Source organism: Somniosus microcephalus, chromosome 16, assembly GCF_052327205.1.
Source record: "Somniosus microcephalus isolate GS21.2 chromosome 16, FLI_Smic_1.0, whole genome shotgun sequence".
Lineage (NCBI taxonomy): Eukaryota > Metazoa > Chordata > Chondrichthyes > Squaliformes > Somniosidae > Somniosus > Somniosus microcephalus.
In genome coordinates this window covers 73520265-73540290 of record NC_141002.1, presented here as the reverse complement: position 1 = coordinate 73540290, position 20026 = coordinate 73520265, and the positions used below count along the sequence as shown (strand labels likewise).

The window sequence follows — 20026 nt, the reverse complement described above, 5'->3', positions numbered from 1 at the left end:
TCTCGTTGCACTTCCCTTTTTCCCAATCTATTGCCATTCAGATAATCTGTCTTCCTGTTTTTGCCACCAAAGTGGATAATCTCGCATTATCCACATTGGGCAGATGCATGGCAAATGCAGTATAATCACCCAACCTGTCCAAATCATACTGGAGTTTCTCTGCATCCTCCTCACAGCACACACGCCCACCCAGCTTTGTGTCATCTGCAAACTTGGAGATATTACATCTAGTTCCCTCGTCTAGATCATTTATTTATATATATATATTGTGACTAGCTGGGGCCCTAGCACCGATCCCTGCGGTACCCCACTAGTCACTGCCTGCCACTCAGAAAAAGACCCGTTTATTCCAACTCTTTGCTTTCTGTCTGCCAACCAGTTCTTTATCCAAGACAGTACCTTACCCCCAATCCCGTGTGCTTTAAATTTGCACGCTAATCTCTTATGCGGGACCGTATCGAAAGCCTTCTGAAAGTCCAAATACACCACATCCACTGGTTCTCCCTTATCTATTCTACCAGTTACATCCTCAAAAAATTCCAGTAGATTAGTCCAGCATGATTTACCTTTTGTAAATCCATGTTGACTTTGTCCGATCCTGCCACTGTTTTCCAAGTGCTCTGCTATTACATCTTTTATAATGGACTGTAGCATTTTCCCCACTAAAACTTACCGGTCTATAATTCCCCGTTTTCTCTCTACCACCTTTTTTAAATAGTGGGGTTACATTAGCTATCCTCCAATCCATGGGACCTGTTCCAGAGTCTCTAGAATTTTGGAAGATGACCAGCAATGCATCTACTATTTCTAGGGCCACTTCGTTAAATACCCTAGGATGTAGATTATCAAGCCCTGGGGATTTATCGGCCTTCAATCCCGTCAATTTCCCTAACACCATTTCCCTACAAATACTGATTTCATTCAATTCCTCCTTCTCATTCGACCCTATGTTCTCCAACATCTCTGGGGGGTTATTTGTGTCCTCCTTTGTGAAGACAGAACCAAAGTATGTATTTAATTGGTCAACCATTTCTTTGTTCCCCATTATAAATTCCCCTGATTCTGACTGCAAGGGACCTACGCTTGACTTCACCAATTTTTTTCTCTTCACATATCTATAGAAGCTTTTACAGTCAGTTTTTATGTTCCCTGCAAGCTTACTCTCATAATCTATTTTCCCCCTCTTAATTAATCCCTTTGTCGTCCTTTGCTGAATCCTGAACTGCTCCCAATCCTCAGGTTTGCTGCTTTTTCTGGCTAAATTATATGTCCTCTCCTTGGATCTTATGCTATCCCTAATTTCCCTTGTTAGCCACGGTTGAGTCACCTTTTTTGTTTTATTTTTATGCCAAACACGGATGAACAAATTCTGTAGTTCATCTATGCGATATTTAAATGTTTGCCATTGCCTATCCACCATCAACCCTTTAAGTAACGTTCCCCAATCCATCCTAGCCAACTTGTGCCTCATGCCATCGTAGTTTCCTTTATGTAAATTCAGGACCCTAGTCTCTGAGTCAACTACTTCACTCTCCATCTTAACGAAGAATTCGATCATATTATGATCACTCCTCCCCAAGGGGCCTCGCACAACAAGATTGCTAATGAATCCTTTCTCATTACATAGTACCCAGTCTAAGATGGTCTGATCTCTAGTTGGTTCCACGACATATTGGCCCAGGAAACCATCCCCTATACACTCTAGGAATTCCTCCTCCACAGTATTGTTACTAATTTGGTTAGCCCAATCTATATGGAGATTAAAGTCACCCATGATAACTGCTGTGCCCTTATTGCACGCGTCTCTAATTTCCCATTTAATGCCATCCCCAACCTCAGCATTAATGTTTGGGGGTCTGAAAACAACTCCCACTAACGTTTTCTGCCCCTTGGTATTTCTCAGCTCTGCCCATACAGATTCCACATCATCAGAGCTAATATCCTTCCTTACTATTGTGTTAATCTCCTCTTTAACCCGCAATGCTACCCCACCTCCTTTTCCTTTTTGCCTGTCCTTCCTGAATATTGAATACCCCTGGATGTTGAATTCCCAGTCTTGGTCACCCTGGAGCCATGTCTCCGTAATCCCAATTATCTCATATCCGTTTATATCTATTTGCGTAGCTAATTCATCCACCTTATTACGGATGCTCCTGGCATTAAGACACAAAGCCTTCAGGCTTGATTTTTTGACACTCTTAGTCCTTTTAGAATTATTATTTACTGTGGCCCTCTTTGATTTACACCCTTGATTTCTCTGCCTTCCACTTTTGCTTTTCTCCTTCCTGTCTTTTGTTTCTATCCTTGCTTCCCTTTCCTCTGTCTCCCTGCACAGGTTCCCAACCCCCTGCCATTTAGTCCTTCTAGCCTGTCCCATATAGTTGTAAACAATTCCAGTATAAGCCCACTGACTCCCACAGCTACCTGGACTACACTTCCTCCCACCCCACTTCCTGTAAGGACTCTATTCCATTGTCCCAGTTCCTCCGTCTCCGCCGCATCTGTTCTGACGATGCCACCTTCCATACTCGTGCTTCCGGGATGTCTTTTTCCTGAACCAAGGACTCCTCTCTACCATGGTTGTATCGTGGTTGACATGGCCCTCGACCATGTCCTTTCCATTTCCCGCATTTCTGCTCTCACCCCTTCCCCTCCCTCCCGGAACCACAATAGGGTTCCCCTTGTCCTCACCTTTCACCCCACCAGCCTCCACATTCAACGGATCATTTTCCGCCACCTCCAACGTGATCCCACCACCAAACACATCTTTCCCTTCCTGCCCCCCCCCCCCTTTCAGCATTTCAAAGGGACAGCTCCCTCCGCAACACCCTGGTCCACTCCTCTATCACCCCCAATACCACTTCCCGTTCACCTGGCACCTTCCCATGCAAGTGCAGGAGATGCAACACATGCCCTTTTACCTCCTCCCTTCCCAAGGTCCAGGACTCCAAGCACTCCTTCCAGGTGAAATAGCGATTTACTTGCACTTTTTGCAATTTAGTATACTGTATTCGCTGCTCACAATGTGGTCTCCTCTACATTGGGGAGACCAAACGCAGATTGGGTGACTGTTTGCGGAACATCTCCATTCAGTCCGCAAGTGTGACCCCGAGCTTCCGGTTGCCTGTCACTTTAATTCTCCCCTCCACTTCCACTCTGACTTCTCCGTTCTCAGCCTCTTACACTGTTCCAACGAAGCCCCACGTAAGCTCGAGGAACAGAACCTCATCTTTCTATTAGGCACTTTACAGCCTTCTGGACTTAACATCAAGTTCAGCTGTTTCAGACTATAACCTGTATTTCTTTATATATTTTTTCTCTTGTTTTCTCACATGGTAGCTGTTAATGATGCTGCCATCCTCATTCACACTCATCTCGAATCATCTTTTGTTTCCTAACCTGTCCCATTACCATCTCCTTTTGCCTTGCACCATCATCCCATTTGTCAGTCAATCTCTCCTGCCTTCCATCCTATCACAGACCTTCCCTTTGTTCTTTCCTCCCTGCCCCGCTTAAAATTCTCTCTTCTCTAACCTTTTCCAGTTCTGACGAAGGGTCCCCGACCTTAAATGTTGACTCTTTTTCTCTCTCCTCGATGCTGCCTGACCTGCTGAGTGTTTCCAGTATTTTCTGTTGTTATTTTAGTTGTAATCAATGTTCTCACTAATTTTTTGGGGGTGCGCGGCCCCTTTAATGGGTTGTGCGGCCCATTCAATTTTTCGTGCCTGCCTAGTTATTTCAATTGTAAAGCCAGTGAGCCAGCTGCGCGGGACCTCCTGATCGCCACGCAGCTTAACGGGAACATTGGTTGTAATCCCTCATGTATCTCGACACGCACACTCCCTACCCACTCGGAGCTGTGTAATCTCCTGGGAGAGGCGACAAACCAGCATCAAAAACCAAGGCCAATTGGGGGGAAAATTTTTGGAAAGTTCCTCTCCGACCCCATTAGGTGATCGAAACTAGCCCAGGAGATCACATTGACTCTGATTTATATTACAGGGTACCGACCTCAACGAGGTGATCTCCGACCCAGCCAAAAACCGATCCAGCATTCACCGCACGACTGGGAACCTATTCCACAGGTCCACTATTCTCTGGGGCAAAAGAAGAACCACCTAACATGCAAACTAGTTGTGCCCATGTATAACTTGTAAGCATGACCCTGGTCCTCCCTATCCTATCCAGTTGAAATAATTGGCTCATGCCAACACAATCTAGTCCCTTCACTATTTTATAAACCTCGATCAAATTGCCCCCAGGTTTGCGCTTCTTTAAAGAATACAGACCCAGCTCTGAGCCTTTCTGGGTAGCTAAGGTGTTTTAAACTGGGAATCAATCTTGTGGCCCTCCTCTGCACCCTTTCCAAAGCCTCAATATCCAACAGACTTTGCTTAGTTATAAATAATGAGAGTCAATTTAGGACATTTCTTTCTGTACTTTGGCTGTATTTTAAAACTAAAACTGAATTCTGGACCTATGGAACTATCTTGCTCAAACATTTCAATGCAAATTACTTGAATGGTGCAAAATAATTAAACATTGCATTTGTTTTCATATCCCTGTAAATAGCTTACCAAAACTCATGATAAAGATTTGAATGAAAGGTTCTAGATAAATTCAAATTCTTTCACATCCTCAAGACATTCTAAAGCACTTTGGCCTAGAAATTCAGTATAGCCACTTTTGGGGCGCTACAGCCGGGCGGCCGCTAAAGTTTGCGCCCGGCGCAACTTCGCGCCACCTTCGCCGATATTCAGTGGCATCGCCCCAAGAGGTTGCTGCTGCGCTAAAACAGGCGATGCACGACTATCATTAGGCGCTAAGCCGGTGGCCCGGGGCGAAACCCCCGAGGGCGGGCGCAGCGCAGGTGCGGCGAGCTGCTGATTGACGGCAGACACTCTGGCGCCGGTGAGCTCTTAAAGGGGGAGGGTGGATTTGTTTTTTTGAAAGGCCGAGACTGGTGTATTTGTGTTTTTGGAAAGGCCGAGATTGCTCGATTTGTGTTTTTTGGGGGGGGGGCTTCTCTCCATTAGTTTGTTATGTGAGAAGGGCACAGAGGTATCAAAGTAATAAATGTTCTTAAATCGCACTGTCCATGCTTTCTTTTGGAAGTCCTGGTTGCCCTGCTCGGCTGAGGGCTTGTGGAGCGGCTACATTCATCTTGTGCCATTAGCCATTCCCTGAGAGAGGGCCTAGAACCGACGTTCAATAAGCCGCCGACGGGCGGCCCTTGCACTTTCTGCCTCCCTCCTGTGCTGGTCCTCCTCCGCCTCCTCCTCTGGTGGTCCTCCAATGTCTGGTGGCAGTGGCTGAGTCCTGCGGATAGCCAGGTTGTGCAGCATGCAGCACACGACCACGAAATGGGAGACTCGCTCAGGCGAGTACTGTAGGGCTCCTCCGGAACGATCCAGACAGCGGAACCGTTGCTTCAGGACGCCGATTGTTTGCTCAATGATGTTCCTGGTTGCTTGATGGCTGTCATTGTATCCCTCTTCAGCAGGGGTGCTGGGCGCACGGAGCGGGGTCATCAGCCAGGTGCACAAAGGATAGCCTTTGTCCCCGAGAAGCCATCCTTGTGGGTGAGGCTGGGCCTGGAACATGTCTGCCACAGAAGTCTGGCGCAGGATGAAGGCATCGTGGCTGCTGCCTGGAAAGCGGGCATTGACAGCTAGGATGATCTGCCTGTGGTCACACACCAACTGCACGTTGAGCGAATGGCAGCCCTTCCGGTTGCGGTAATCCTCGGCATGCTCTAGAGGTGCCCGCAAAGCCACATGCGTGCAGTCAATGGCGCCCTGCACCATGGGGAAGCCCGCTAATGCTGCAAAGCCCATTGCACGCTGTTGCTGCTTGACAAGGGCCATGGAGAAGGAGATGAACTGACGTCTCCTTCTGAAAAGGGCATTGGTCACCTGGCGGATGCAGCAATGTACGGCAAACTGGGAGATGTTGGAAATGTCCCCAGCAGCGGATTGGAAAGAGCCGGTGGCATAGAAGTTGAGAGACACCGTCACCTTCACTGCCACCGACAGAGACGTCCTGCTCCTCAGCTGTGGCTGCAGATCTCCGCGAAGCAGGTGGCAGATCTCGGTGACCACCGCCCTTCGGAATTGCAGCCTCCGAACACACTGCTCGTCAGACATGTTCAAATATGAGAACTGCTGGCGGTATACCCTGGGTGGGTAAGGCCTCCTTAGCCGACGCCTGTTGCCCCTTCTCCCTCTGGCCATGACTGCCACTCTCTCACGGCGTCTCTGAGCCCTTTGAATGCAATGGAGAAGGCCAACGTTTGCACCCATTGCAGCCCCCATTATATGTTTCCAATCAATGCTATGGCTCTGAAGTTAAAGACAAGTGCAAAGCTGTGGCCTGAAGCCACAAGTACCTGTGCGAGTGTTGAGCCAAACCAGAAAGCTCTCTACCTTTGTCTCTCTGCAAAGATCCGTCTCTCACAAAGAAGGAGTGTTGCAAAATGGCTACCATTTCTACTGCAGGAGGAGTGCCCTTTAATTAGCGCGCCCCGCAGCGACTGGGAACCGTTCCCCTCCACCAGTCGCTAGGGGTGCCAGGCGCGCAATAGGCCGGCGCCACTGAATTTCCGGTTTGGGGCGCACAAAGGGCGTTGCACGATGAAATGACGTCAGGATCTGCGCGCGCAGCTGAGCGCGCGCAAAGGCTTTGTGCCGCCGCTAAATCTTTACTGAAGTTGGGGAGAGGCGCAGATCGCGCCGCGCCCGGCCGCTAGCCGCCTAGCGCCCCACATCTCCTCCTCCTAAGGCGCTAGCAGCTGGCACAAACAACTGAATTTCTAGGCCTTTATTTTTACGTCTACTGCCTGTTGTTTTGTGGGCAAATATGGCAGTGAATTGCGCACAGCAAGGTCCCAGAAACAGCAAATGAGATAAATGACCAGCTAATCTATATTTTGGTGGTGATTGTAGATGGATGAGGGCACTGGAGAACTTCTCTACTCTTTGAATTGTCCCACGGAACCTTTTATGTCTACCTGAACAGGCAGATAGAGCCTCATCCATAAGATGGAACCTCCAACAGTACAGTACTCCCTCAGTGTTTCATTAACGTCTCAGTCTAGATTTTGTGATCAAATGTGACATCAACCTACAAACGTTTTATTCCCTAGAAAGAATGCTATCAATGAGCCAAGCAGACATTTTGCACAGGAATAACAACCTGCACTTATACCACACTTTTAATGTAGTAAAATGTCTCAAGGTGTGGGGTAAGAGAGGGGTGAACACTGCAAGAATTGGGGAGTGACCAAATGTGTGGTCGAAGAGATAGATTTTTAAGGAGACTAATGACCACTTTAAACAAAGTGCCTGGGGATGCCCAGCCCCCATGGGACATGCCCCAGCAAGAATTTAACGTTCTAAGGAGGTGGGAGAATTAGTGAGGAAAAGAAGTTCGAAGGATGCTTCAAACTGAGATTTCCACTTTGACAATAGTACTGATGGGCTGAACCTTCCATCACATTAATGTTGTGGGTAGAAATTGATATGCATTATGCCCGCGCCTGTTTTTTGGGTGTAAAACAGGCACAAAGGATACCAATTTAGCAGTGGAGCGGACTGCACCCAATGTGTGCAGGTGTTGGTCCCACCACTAAATTTATTTTGGGCCCATTTTTTTTTTCATTTTTAAAATTTTTTTAGGGGTGTAATGCCTGTTCAAGGGTCCCTTGTAAAAATTAGTCAGCGATGAGCAGGATAGGCATCATGCCTGGCCTTCTCGGGATTCTTCAATGGCTTCGACGGCCAGCAAAAAACCCCATCCTGTGGACCCGGGTGTGCTTCCCTGGCTCCACAGGCTTCACGATTCCCACCCCTCCTCTGAGACTTAGTTGAGGGCTGCTGCCAGCAAGGCAGGCAGCCTGACACTGATGTTTTCCCTCAGGTGAACTGCCTATGGAGGCATGACGTACGCCAACAGCCCATCCCCGAATATGTTGATGCGGCCCAAGGACCAACTTCCATCGATCCTTGGCCCTGTTGTTTGGGGGACGGCTGCACCAGGTCTGGCCTGGAAACGGGGCCAGACAAATTTTCACCTCTGCCTTCATTATTTTGCATTAGTTTTGAACTCCAATGTTTGTTAAATCTATTTTATTAATCTTAAGAAAATGCAGAAACACTGAAGCATGAAAACAATCAAACTTCAAGGGGGTAAGGGAGTCTGCACCTTGGGGGTAATTTTACAAACTGTGCTGCCGGCGGGAGCCTCGCCCACCAGCAGCACAAATGAGAAATTTGGGTATGCACTGACCACAATTATCAGTGATTCATTTTAATGGTAAGAAAAGCATAGACAATGCATACACACATTTCTGATTTGTGCTGTTGGCAGGTGAGGCTCTGGCCACCAGTATGGACTTGTTACAGTTCCCTGCCATATGTAAAGCTGATTTATAATTTTGAATAAATACAAAGAATACATTTGTGCAACTTTTTTTATTTTCAAATTCATTGGTATATTCCAATGATTTCCATTACAGTTCGGATTTAGTTTTGTTGCATTTTAAAAGTGCGTGTATGTGTCTTAATGTGCCTCATCCCTGTAGAAGCCAATTCACTAGCTAATGTACTCCAATAATCGTTTTTCTAAACTTTTTGAAATATTGGCAAGAATGAATCATGTGTAGGAAAATTACAGTTCCTTGCCTAAGCAGCACATGCCTAGCTCTAAAGTCAGATTGATGAATGCTGGTTTTAAGGAAAATTCTCTGCTCAATGGACTTGGAAAATTAATGTTGGGTTTGACTGTGGCCCATGGATCAATAAGAATATTTCCCACAACTTTTAAAAACGATGAAGCATTTTACCATGTAACATTAATGGCATTCATAAGTACAAAACGTTTCACTTCCCTTCACATTGTTGCAATCCTAACCATAAAATTCTGACACAAAATTCTGACAGGGCTAGACAGACTGAATGCAGGGAGGATGTTTCCCCTGGCTTGTGGGGGGGGGGGGTCTAAAACGAGGGGTCACAGTCTCAGGATACGGGGTAGGACATTTAGGACTGAGATGAGGAGAAATGTCTTCACTCAGAGGGTGGTGAACCTGTGGAATTCTCTACCACAGAAGGCTGTGGAGGCCAAGTCACTGAATATATTTAAGAAGGAGATAGATAGATTTCTAGACACAAAAGGCATCAAGGGGTATGGGGGGAGAGCAGGAATATGGTACTGAGATAGAGGATCAGCCACGATCATATTGAATTGCGGAGCAGGCTCGAAGGGCCGACTCCTGCTCCTATTTTTCTATGTTTCTAACCTATTTTAAATGTGTTAAATTTTAAATATGTTCATTTTGGAGGTAATGTGTTTGAGCGCCAGTGTGGGGTGCTATGAAATGATGGGATGCAGGATCAATTATTCCTACTTTGCTCAACGACTGTTCTGAGTCATATATCTGTAGTGGGGGGAGGGGAGGTGGGGTGCCACCAAGTAGAAACTAGAGGCTTCCCCCATTGGGAAGGAGGTACAGTTGGCCAGAGAGTTGGGGGTCTATCCCATACCTCCTAGTAGCTGATGCTCTGGAAAACATCAAAAGAAAAGCTGGGAAGAAGAAAATGGAGAATTGACTAAGTTATTAAACAAATTCATTTTAGAATTTCTACTTGTTTTAAAACTAAATTGATAGAGATAGTACAAGTGAAAATCTGAGCAAAGACGTGTTGTTTTATCTTGAATAAATGCATTCTGATGATTTACATCAATTTAAAACTAAGGATAACGGAATGCAGTGTTATTTCACAAATGAGGACGGTCCAACAACTTGCAAATGATAATGCACAAGTGAGTTTTTAAAGGACACCTGTATTCCACAGTTTTCCTCGAGTGGTCTGTTGATACAACATGTGCTTTATGTAATAAAGCATTAAAAATAAGTTAAATAAATTACAGAAATCATGCCGTTAATTGTATTTAAATTACAAGATTAGGGGCTGACCGTTTGAGTTAGAACTTGATAATGCTGGGATTGTACTTCCAGAAGTAGACCAAGTTGGTTTAATGTTAATGTTCTAAATTATGTTTTCTTAACTGTAATGCAATGTTTTCCATCCCTGGATATGAGTACTTGTATTGATTAATACAGTGGTATTTGATAATCCTTCTTGTTTGCCATTAAACCTGCTGAATGCTCCAGTTAACATGAGCTGCTCGGGTCAGGCAGGGCAAAATTCAACCAGCGTTTCTCCTACTGCCTGCTATCCAGTGACCCAATTGGAAAGTGGGCTGGATTTTGTCAGCCCCGAGGAGGCGGGTATGGAGGTGGGACTGCCGGTAAAGTTGCAGAATTTGGGGGTGGCTGGCAAACCCGCCCCCAAACCCGCCTCCGTGCCCTCTTGCCAGGAGGCGGGAAGCCGTCCTGTCCCGTCTCCTCGAGGCAGGAAAGGGATTAAAGCTTATTAACAGGTAGTTAACAGGCAGAAAATAGGATTACCCCATTTTCCCTTCCCAAGTGCAGGCTTCTCGACCTCTGGGAACCCTGCCAGGGTGTAGGAGACGAGAAGGAGGCATGCGGGGGTCGGAGGGATCTGAAAGTGCAATGTAGAGGTGAGTGATGGGTGCAAGTGTGGCGTGGTAAGTATGTAAGGTGAGTGTAAAGTGTTAGAAAATGTTCACTTACCTTTGTTTCTGCCTATAGCCTTCAGTCCCGACATCTCCATTGTAGATTTCACAGACTGGCTGTTCGATCCTCCGAACCAACAGCCAGGTGATTTCTGCAAAGTTGAAAGGTTTGATGTGTCCTGAACACAAGGGCTCATCAAACTACACAGAATGTCAGTGTTTGACAGCTTCACAGAGCTGTCAAACGCTGACATTTCTTCTTTCAAAAAATCTTGACAGATGAGATGTCATACGTTGACGTGCTCTGTCAGTGACTTCCCTTTATTTGGCCTACTGAGCCCGCCGGGCAGGCTTAAAGGGTCAATTGGGAAAATCCCACTGGTTGGCGGAAACTGATGGAGGCAGGATTGAAAGCCGGCAAGCAGCAGTCCCGCCTCCAAAAGCTTCCCATTGACAAAATCCAGCCCTGTGTGTGGGTTGGATGGGGACAGAATTGGACACAGCTGTGATGCCCCCCAAGATAAATAGCCTGTCAACACTATTGTCATAAAGAATGGCCAATTATATATAAGGCTTTGAAAAGCCATTGGCACACAAGAAACAGTCAAGAGTTATCGCCTTCAGGAGAGCAAGGATAAGAGAAAATTAGGGAAAAGATGTCTGGAGGAAAAACCTGCCCAGTGGCTTTTAGTTTCAGTACTAGTCAGGGAAACCGGAATAGATTCCTGACTGAACTGCTCTTTTCAGTCTGTCTGTATATCGTTCTGTCTGCAAGGGTGGCCTGGTAACACCGCACATTTGTGTTCCAACACACTGTGGTCGCTGAGTGATTGAACCAGGGACTACACACGCAATTTCCCACAGGATGAGCCCTAGATGTTGGTTGTACCTTAAGGTAGACACTTGGCAGAGATTGGATACCCCTCTACAAGAAGTGCAAACTCAGACGCAAGCCATTTTTTTTTTTTGTTCATGGTAGCCCTTAGCAGCCAGCTCAAAAGTACCATTGGCCGAGGTCTGTAATATTCCCAGAATAACTTGAGCCGCAGGTGAGATGAAAGTATTTTGACGTTTTGTAAGATAACGTGTGTTAAAGGGATTTTTGTTTTGGAGAGGGGGGCGGGCTTGTAAAAATGAGGAATGACACATTAAATGAGCAGTATAAAGATCCTTCAGATTTCATCTATTTTTTCTACTCAAAAAAAGTAATTTTAACTAATGTTTCTCAAATATATTCCTAATCTTGTAAACTCAATAGCTCAGGCAAATTACATTTGTACTTTCAAGTCGAGAAGCAAATGATATGCTACACAGAACAATGCCAATTGTGGTAATGACAAATACTTTGGCAATAATCAAAATACACAGAACATGTAAAAGGGGGGGGGGGGGATATTTTGATTTGTATATTGTGGCAATATGCAAAAGTTTGCATTAACCAGAAACGGTTAACCCAATGCAAATTGTCACAAATTGCATTGAACACATTTGATTTACTTTAATTAAACTTTTTTAAAAATAAGTCTCTGCTAGCAATTTAACAGCAAAGCTAAAATGATGTGAGCTAGATTTGTATGTCATAATTCAACCTTTCATAACCTTCTCTGGCTCATCCATTTTTTCTATAAGCCTCTGTGGAGCGCCTTGGGACATTTTCCTACATTAAAAGCACTATATAAATGAAAGTTGTTGGATAATGTTCCTGCTTCATTGCTAACTGTGACAGGTTTAATTGGGTGGCACTTGATGTTGCAAGGGCTTGTGGTGTTGATGCAATCACACAAAATGGAAGAGGATGTATTACTTTTGCGTGATTGTTTCAGAGATGACACAATGAAGTTTCCCTACTGGACTAAGTGATTGTTAGTAGAAGAGTACAGTGAGCTAGAGACCATCTAAGGAAAATCTAGAACAGATTACAAACTGCTGAAAAATGATTAGATGTTTAGGAAAAAGCAAGCTGCAGCTGGTAGCTGAGATTCCATCTTTGCCAAACAAAAATATTGAGCAAACGCATTGTGGGGTACAGTTATAGCAAAAGTGTGAAATCCTGCCAGGCACTGTTATTTAGAATGACTCACATTGTTTTAAAGCATCCTTTTTCTTATATTCTGCTACTTAATTTTGTTAAAATAATGAAGGTAGATGAATTCTTACAGAATTAACTTTGGTGGTTCAAGTGCCAAATGGATAAGTTAACAAAAGCCTAAAACCCATAGCCACTACTTTTTTATTAATTAGCACTGTTCTGATTGAATTATGACATACAAATCTAGCTCACATCATTTTAGCTTTGCTGTTAAATTGCTAGCAGAGACTTATTTTTAAAAAAAGTTTAATTAAAGTAAATCAAATGTGTTCAATACAATTTGTGACAATTTGCATTGGGTTAACCGTTTCTGGTTAATGCAAACTTTTGCATATTGTCACAATATACAAATCAAAATATCCCCCCCCTTTTACATGTTCTGTGTATCTTGATTATTGCCAAAGTATTTGTCATTACCACAATTGGCATTGTTCTGTGTAGCGTATCATTTGCTCCTTTACTTGAAAGTACAAATGTAATTTGCCTGAGCTATTGAGTTTACAAGATTAGGAATATATTTGCGAAACATTAGTTTAAAATTACTTTTTTGAGTAGAAAAATAGATGAAATCTGAAGCATCTTTATACTGCTCAAGAGGTGCCTCACTGGTTTCTTAAATGCAAGTACAGCTGTTCTATTATCCGAGCTGGATAGCTTACATTTATCCATTTACGTTACGATCCAGTGGGAAGCTCTCTTGTGCCCGCTTGCTCTGAAAAATCCAGTTTTGTGAAATTTTTTCAAATTCACTCGGGGAGAACTGGCAGGATGCTGACAGATGATGTCACATGACACGGTTAACCCACTTGTGTCTTAATTTCCATAGGGATTGTGAAGGCTGAAATGGTACCATTATATCTATTTCATCCCACCTCACCATTACACTTTGAACTCATTATTTTGTACCAGTATCTTCAGGGACCAAGAGACACTTATGTGCAGTGATTTCGTAACAAGGTTAAAATAGCCAGCTTTCAACCTGAGTGAACTCCAGACTTTAATTTCAGTGTGAAATTGATAGTTTTCCACTATCCGTACAATGTTAAGCGTGATCATGTACACACAATAAAGGCTTTGGCTGCAACACATTGTCACTGCTCCACTGGAATCACCTGGCTCTTTTGCAGCATTCTTAACTTGGAATTAAAGAAGCAATCAGCTATGTTCAGCTGAATTCAGCATTGCATCAGGGACTAGTTTCGCGATTGACAAATGAGTGCAGAAGCTGTGCTGTGGCCGTCAGCCAAAGTAATTATTCAGGTTTTAACCTAAAGAGCTGCTTCTTCTATATCCTCTCTTCCAGGTTCATGTAGGGATAAAAAGAGCTGCAAGGTGGCCTTCCCCCAGCAGGAACTGAGGAAGCGTCTGACAACCCAGCAGTACCATGTGACTCAGGAAAAGGGGACAGAAAGGTATGACTGGATGGAGTGAGCGAGACATATTGTCTTAGATATTGGATTATGCAGTGTCTGTGTTTCAGGTGATAAACGGGCGCCGAAGGGACCAATATAGCTTGCAGTGTGTGCACTCTCATTGCACGGCAGGTTGGCGCCATATTGGTTAAGGTAGTTGTCCAGTGCGCCCGCCTGTGCAAATCCGGGGCCTAATGTGTGGTTCAGGCCCCTTTCCAATATCCGATTGCAACTGACTGCCATGCACGCTGCGGTCAGTTTACTCGGGTGAACAGCAGGCATACCTGCAGTCTTTAAAGGGACTACTGGAGGCTGCCACCGAAAAGGAATGTGGAGCCAGAAGGAGCGGGAGTGCTCCTCCGGGCTCCACATTAAAACAGCAGATCTCTGGCAGCCACCGCTTGCCTGCCACACGATCTGCCACCCACCCCGCACCGACTCACGGTAGGTCTGTTGCTGGTTTCCCCACCAGCCGCTCTTCATCTATGCGACTGTCCGCCGGTTGCGTTTGTGAAGATGCAAGAGGACAAATTTTGATGCGGCATTTCGTGATTGCTGCTGGGTTTGCGCCCAAAGTCAGGTGTGAACCAACTTCTAGAATCCTATTTGATGGCTTTTCTATTGTGTTTAAGACATTCTCCACATTTTAAAGCCTCTTCACTGCAATAAGTCATTTTAAATGGAGTAACTAAGCCTGTTGCCTTTGCTAATATGATTGATAACAAAACGTTGTGGAATTCTTTTCGTCTCTTTGTTTCACTTTACTACAGTACATGAGGCAACAAAGTAGTAGTCTGAGTGCAGACTATTTCTTTGGAAGTCTCTCCAGATACTAGAGTAAACTAAACACTGAGGGAAATGGACCACTGCCAGTGAGCAGTTTGAAGGTGGTCATTGTGTGTTCAGACGTTTGGCTGCCAAAAGAAGGTAGCGTAATTAAGCCCGTTTTTTGAAACACATGTGGAGAAAGTATTTATTGGCTCATTTGCGGTTGGAATGTCAAAAATGTTCAATAACTACCCTCACATGTCTGTAGTCCTTGGAACCTAGCCCTCCGTGCTGTTTTTAAAAAAAAAAATACTCGCCTCTTCCAAGGCTGTATTTAGTGAATAAGTTGAGTCTCAGCTGATTTTAGTGCCGGGCTGACATGCCAAGGCTAACCATTTTGTCTAGTTTATACAGTGGACCCTGGCACATGTATTCAGGTACCTCTAATCCAAATTTATTAATGATGTAACTGCTTGTTTCCATTCATGCTCTGCAAAATGCTCTTTACCACACATGGGGTCCCAGTTAATAGGCTTCACTTTCTTCCTGTCACAATATACTGTTTGAATTTACTGAATGTGAGTCATCGGCACAGAAACTCCAGAAGTGCGTTGGCAGCAGACCTTAACCTCTATTCCTCAGCTCCCAGCCAAATCACATTCTGCTGTGTACTAAACCGGCAGAATGATTCAGCATGTAGAAATGCCCAGAGATTATAAGTCATTTTTTAAAATCCTGTTTGTAAAAATGGAAACTGGGGGGGGGAAGGAGAGTGAAGGAATAATATACAGCTTTGCCATTGAAACATATATAGTTAGTTGCTTTATTGCACTTAAAATAACATTGCTTTACAGTTCACTTAATTCAATATATTTTCTCTTCCAGTGCCTTTACAGGAGAGTACACATTATACAAAGATAAAGGGACCTACAATTGTGTTGTTTGTGGGACTCCCCTTTTTACGTAAGTATAAAAATGGATGATGTCAATAATGGGCAGATTCATCATTAAAATCTTGTGCCAAGTATGCACCGAATGATTTAACCAACAATTATATAAAAATGTGATGCAACCATAGCTGTTTGTTATTGCACTCTGATCCTGTTTCCAGGTTGCTGCCTACAATCCTTACACAACTGGAGTACATAACGGGGCACCTCGGGGGAGGGGCAAGCAAAAAAAAAAAACTACAAGACCCCCAAAATTATCAAAAACTTTAAAAGCTAAACAAAAACAGATGGCAGGATGCAGTGTTTAGCATAGTAAAGCTCCTTCTACTCATCAAATGTATTGAGCAGTTGAAAAGGAATGTTGTGGATTGATAATAAAACTCTATCCAGATTACCACTGTTGCCCCTTTAAACATTCAGGGTTCCGCAGCAACTTGTTGATAGTGGAGGTCATCTGGATTTAATAAACTTTAGAAGTTTTTCATTTATGGTACGATTGCCTCTTGGCTATTGTTAGCTTTTAGCTGTACTAAGTATATTTTTTTTGCAAATATTTGGCAATTCTGCTGACCATGTCCATTAATGAAATAATGCATTGGGGACATTTTTTGTTTATTTCTGAGTTGAATATTTCTGACTTGAAGGATAGTATATATCATCTTTGTTGGTCTATTGCTTTTCTTCATAGTTACATGTCACATTTAGGGATCAACACTTTTTTTATTGTCAATCATCCTTCTATACGTTAGAAAGCCAGTCTCTCCAGTCCCTGACAACTGATTATTTCTGCAAGGTTCCTCACACTTTCAGACCACATATAACACTGCACAGGATAACCTACTGTGGGTGAACCAAAGAGATGACAGACGAGCCTAATGAAGTATCGTATACTTTTTATAAATTGTGGAGCCCAAGACTGAGACTTCAGTATAAATGGTAGCTGTTCAGATTACCTTCATATTTCAGCGAGTCCTGTTTTTTGAAAGTTGAAAGAGATGCACAAGAAGCCAGAATTGGAGGAGCGCAGAGATCCTCGGAGGGTTGGAGAACTGGAGGAGGTTACAGAGACGGGGAGGGGCGAGGCCATGGAGGGATTTGGAAAAAAAGGGATGAGAATTTTAAAATTGAGATGTTGCCAGAGCGGGAGCCAGCGTAGGTCAGTGAGCACAGGGGTGATGGGTGAACGGGACTTGGTGTGAGTTAGGACACGGGGCAGTGAGCACAGGGGTGATGGGTGAACGGGACTTGGTGTGAGTTAGGACACGGGGCAGTGAGCACAGGGGTGATGGGTGAACGGGACTTGGTGTGAGTTAGGACACGGGGCAGTGAGCACAGGGGTGATGGGTGAATGAGACTTGGTGTGAGTTAGGATACGGGGCAGTGAGCACAGGGGTGATGGGTGAACGGGACTTGGTGTGAGTTAGGACACGGGGCAGTGAGCACAGGGGTGATGGGTGAATGAGACTTGGTGTGAGTTAGGATACGGGGCAGTGAGCACAGGGGTGATGGGTGAACGGGACTTGGTGCGAGTTAGGATACGGGGCAGTGAGCACAGGGGTGATGGGTGAACGGGACTTGGTGTGAGTTACGACACGGGCAGCAGAGTTTTGGATGAGCTGAAGTTTAACAACTTGCATTTTTTGATTTACATAGGATATTACTAATAAAACTAACCCAATGCATGGTATAATTAGGCTGATATATACTAACTATATATCATTTTCAAGTAATTGACTGTTGACCAAAACACTCAATATAAGATAGTCACCAAGAAATCAAATATGGAATTCATAAGAAACTTCTTTACCCAGAGAGTGGTGAGAATGTGGAACTCACTAACACGGAGTGGTTGAAGCGAATAGTATAGATGCATTTAAGGGGAGGCTAGACAAGCATATGAAGGAGAAGGGAATAGAGGGTTATGCTGCTATGGTTAGATGAGGAAAGATGGGAGGAGGCTCGAGTGTGCTGCATATCCTATGTAAAGTTGGAATGATTGTTTTACAGTACTTCAGTATGAATATTAAAATGACACAGCAAGCAATAGACATGAGCATGCACTAAGATGGCCATTATCATTCACAATCATAATTACCAGCCAAAACTAAAATAAACCAGTTTATATATTACTAGCTGGAGTGCCCGGTGGTGCCAAGGATTTTTTGAGGGCATATAAATGAGTTTGTCTGTCTGTCTGTGAGAGAGGGAGAGGGAGGGGGGGAGAGAGAGAGAGGGAGGGGGAGAGAGGGAGAGGGAGGGGGGGAGAGAGAGAGGGAGAGGGAGGGGGGGAGAGGGAGGGGGGGAGAGGGAGGGGGGGGAGAGAGAGGGAGGGAGGGGGGGGAGAGGGAGGGAGGGGAGGGAGAGGGGGAGGGAGGGAGGGGAGGGAGAGGGGGGGAGAGGGAGAGGGAGGGGAGAGGGAGAGGGAGGGGGGGGAGAGGGGAGAGGGAGAGGGAGGGGGGAGAGGGAGGGGGAGAGAGGGAGGGGGGGAGAGGGAGGGAGGGGGGGAGAGAGAGAGGGGGGAAGGAGAGAGAGAGAGAGAGAGAGAGAGGGGGGGAAGGAGAGAGAGAGGGGGGGAAGGAGAGAGAGAGAGGGGGGAAGGAGAGAGAGAGAGGGGGGAAGGAGAGAGAGAGGGGGGGAAGGAGAGAGAGAGAGAGGGGGGAAAGAGAGAGAGAGAGGGGGGAAGGAGAGAGAGAGAGGGGGAAGGAGAGAGAGGGGGGAAGGAGAGAGAGAGAGGGGGAAGGAGAGAGAGAGAGAGAGAGGGGGGAAGGAGAGAGAGAGAGAGAGAGAGAGAGGGGGGAAGGAGAGAGAGAGAGGGGGGGGAAGGAGAGAGAGAGAGAGGGGGGGAAGGAGAGAGAGAGAGAGAGAGGGGGGGAAGGAGAGAGAGAGAGGGGGGGAAGGAGAGAGAGAGGGGGGAAGGAGAGAGAGAGAGGGGGGAAGGAGAGAGAGAGAGGGGGGAAGGAGAGAGAGAGAGGGGGAAGGAGAGAGAGAGAGGGGGGAAGGAGAGAGAGAGAGGGGGGGAAGGAGAGAGGAGAGGGGGGAAGGAGAGAGAGAGAGGGGGGGAAGGAGAGAGAGAGAGAGGGGGGAAGGAGAGAGAGAGAGGGAGAGAGAGGGAGAGAGAGAGGGGGGAAGGAGAGAGAGGGGGGGAAGGAGAGAGAGAGAGAGAGGGGGGAAGGAGAGAGAGAGGGGAAGGAGAGAGAGAGAGAGAGAGGGGGGAGGAGAGAGAGAGAGGGGGGGAAGGAGAGAGAGAGAGGGGGGGAAGGAGAGAGAGAGGGGGGGAAGGAGAGAGAGAGAGAGAGAGGGGGGAAGGAGAGAGAGAGAGAGAGAGAGGGGAAGGAGAGAGAGAGAGAGAGGGGGGGGAAAGGAGAGAGAGAGAGAGGGGGGAAGGAGAGAGAGAGAGAGAGGGGGGAGGATGAGAGAGAGAGAGAGGGGGAAGGAGAGAGAGAGAGAGGGGGGGAAGGAGTGAGTGAGAGAGAGGGGGATGGAGAGAGAGTGAGAGGGGGGAAGGAGAAGAGAGAGAGGGGGGATGGAGAGTGAGTGAGAGTGGGGGATGGAGAGTGAGAGTGAGTGGGGGGATGGAGAGAGAGAGGGAGGGGGGGAAGGGGAGAGAGAGAGGGGGGACGTGTGTGAGTGTGAGGGGGGTTGGTGTGTGGTGTGGGGGGTTGGTGAGAGAGAGTGGGGGGGAAGGAGAGAGAGAGGGGGGGGAAGGTGTGAGTGTGTGGGGGGTTGGTTGGAGAGAGTGGGGGATGGTGTGTGTGTGTGGGGGGGAAGGTAGTGAGAGGGGGTTGGTGAGTGTGGGGGGGATGGAGAGTGAGTGTGGGGGTTGGTGTTGTGTGTGAGAGTGTGTGGGGGGTAGGTGAGGTGAGGTGTGTGGGGGGGTAGGTGTGGTGTGTGTGGGGGGGAGTGTGTTGGGAGAGAGAGAGAGAGGGGGGAAGGAGAGTGTGTGTGGGGGGTAGGGTGTGTGAGGTGGGGGGGGTTGGAGTGTGTGAGTGAGGGGGGTTGGAGAGAGTGTGAGTGTGGGGGGATGGAGTGTGTGTGAGTGAGGGGGGTTGGAGAGAGAGAGAGAGAGGGGGGAAGGAGTGAGTGTGAGTGAGGGGGGATGGAGAGGAGAGAGAGAGAGGGGGGAAGGAAGAGAGAGAGAGAGAGAGGGGGGAAGGTGAGAGAGAGAGAGAGAGGGGGGAAGGAGAGAGAGAGAGAGAGGGGGGGAAGGA

At 46.3% G+C, this 20026-nt stretch overlaps 1 protein-coding gene across 6 annotated transcripts in view; it reads left to right on the top strand.

Annotated features, from left to right (window-relative positions):
* msrb3 (methionine sulfoxide reductase B3) overlaps positions 1-20026 on the top strand; it is a 139628-nt gene that overhangs the window by 50271 nt on the left and 69331 nt on the right. For all 6 annotated transcript variants that reach the window (XM_086009260.1, XM_086009262.1, XM_086009264.1 and 3 more), the window contains 2 exons: positions 13992-14100; positions 15754-15831. In XM_086009260.1, coding sequence (XP_085865386.1) covers positions 13992-14100; positions 15754-15831 — 187 coding nt within the window. The remainder of the gene's footprint in view (positions 1-13991; positions 14101-15753; positions 15832-20026) is intronic.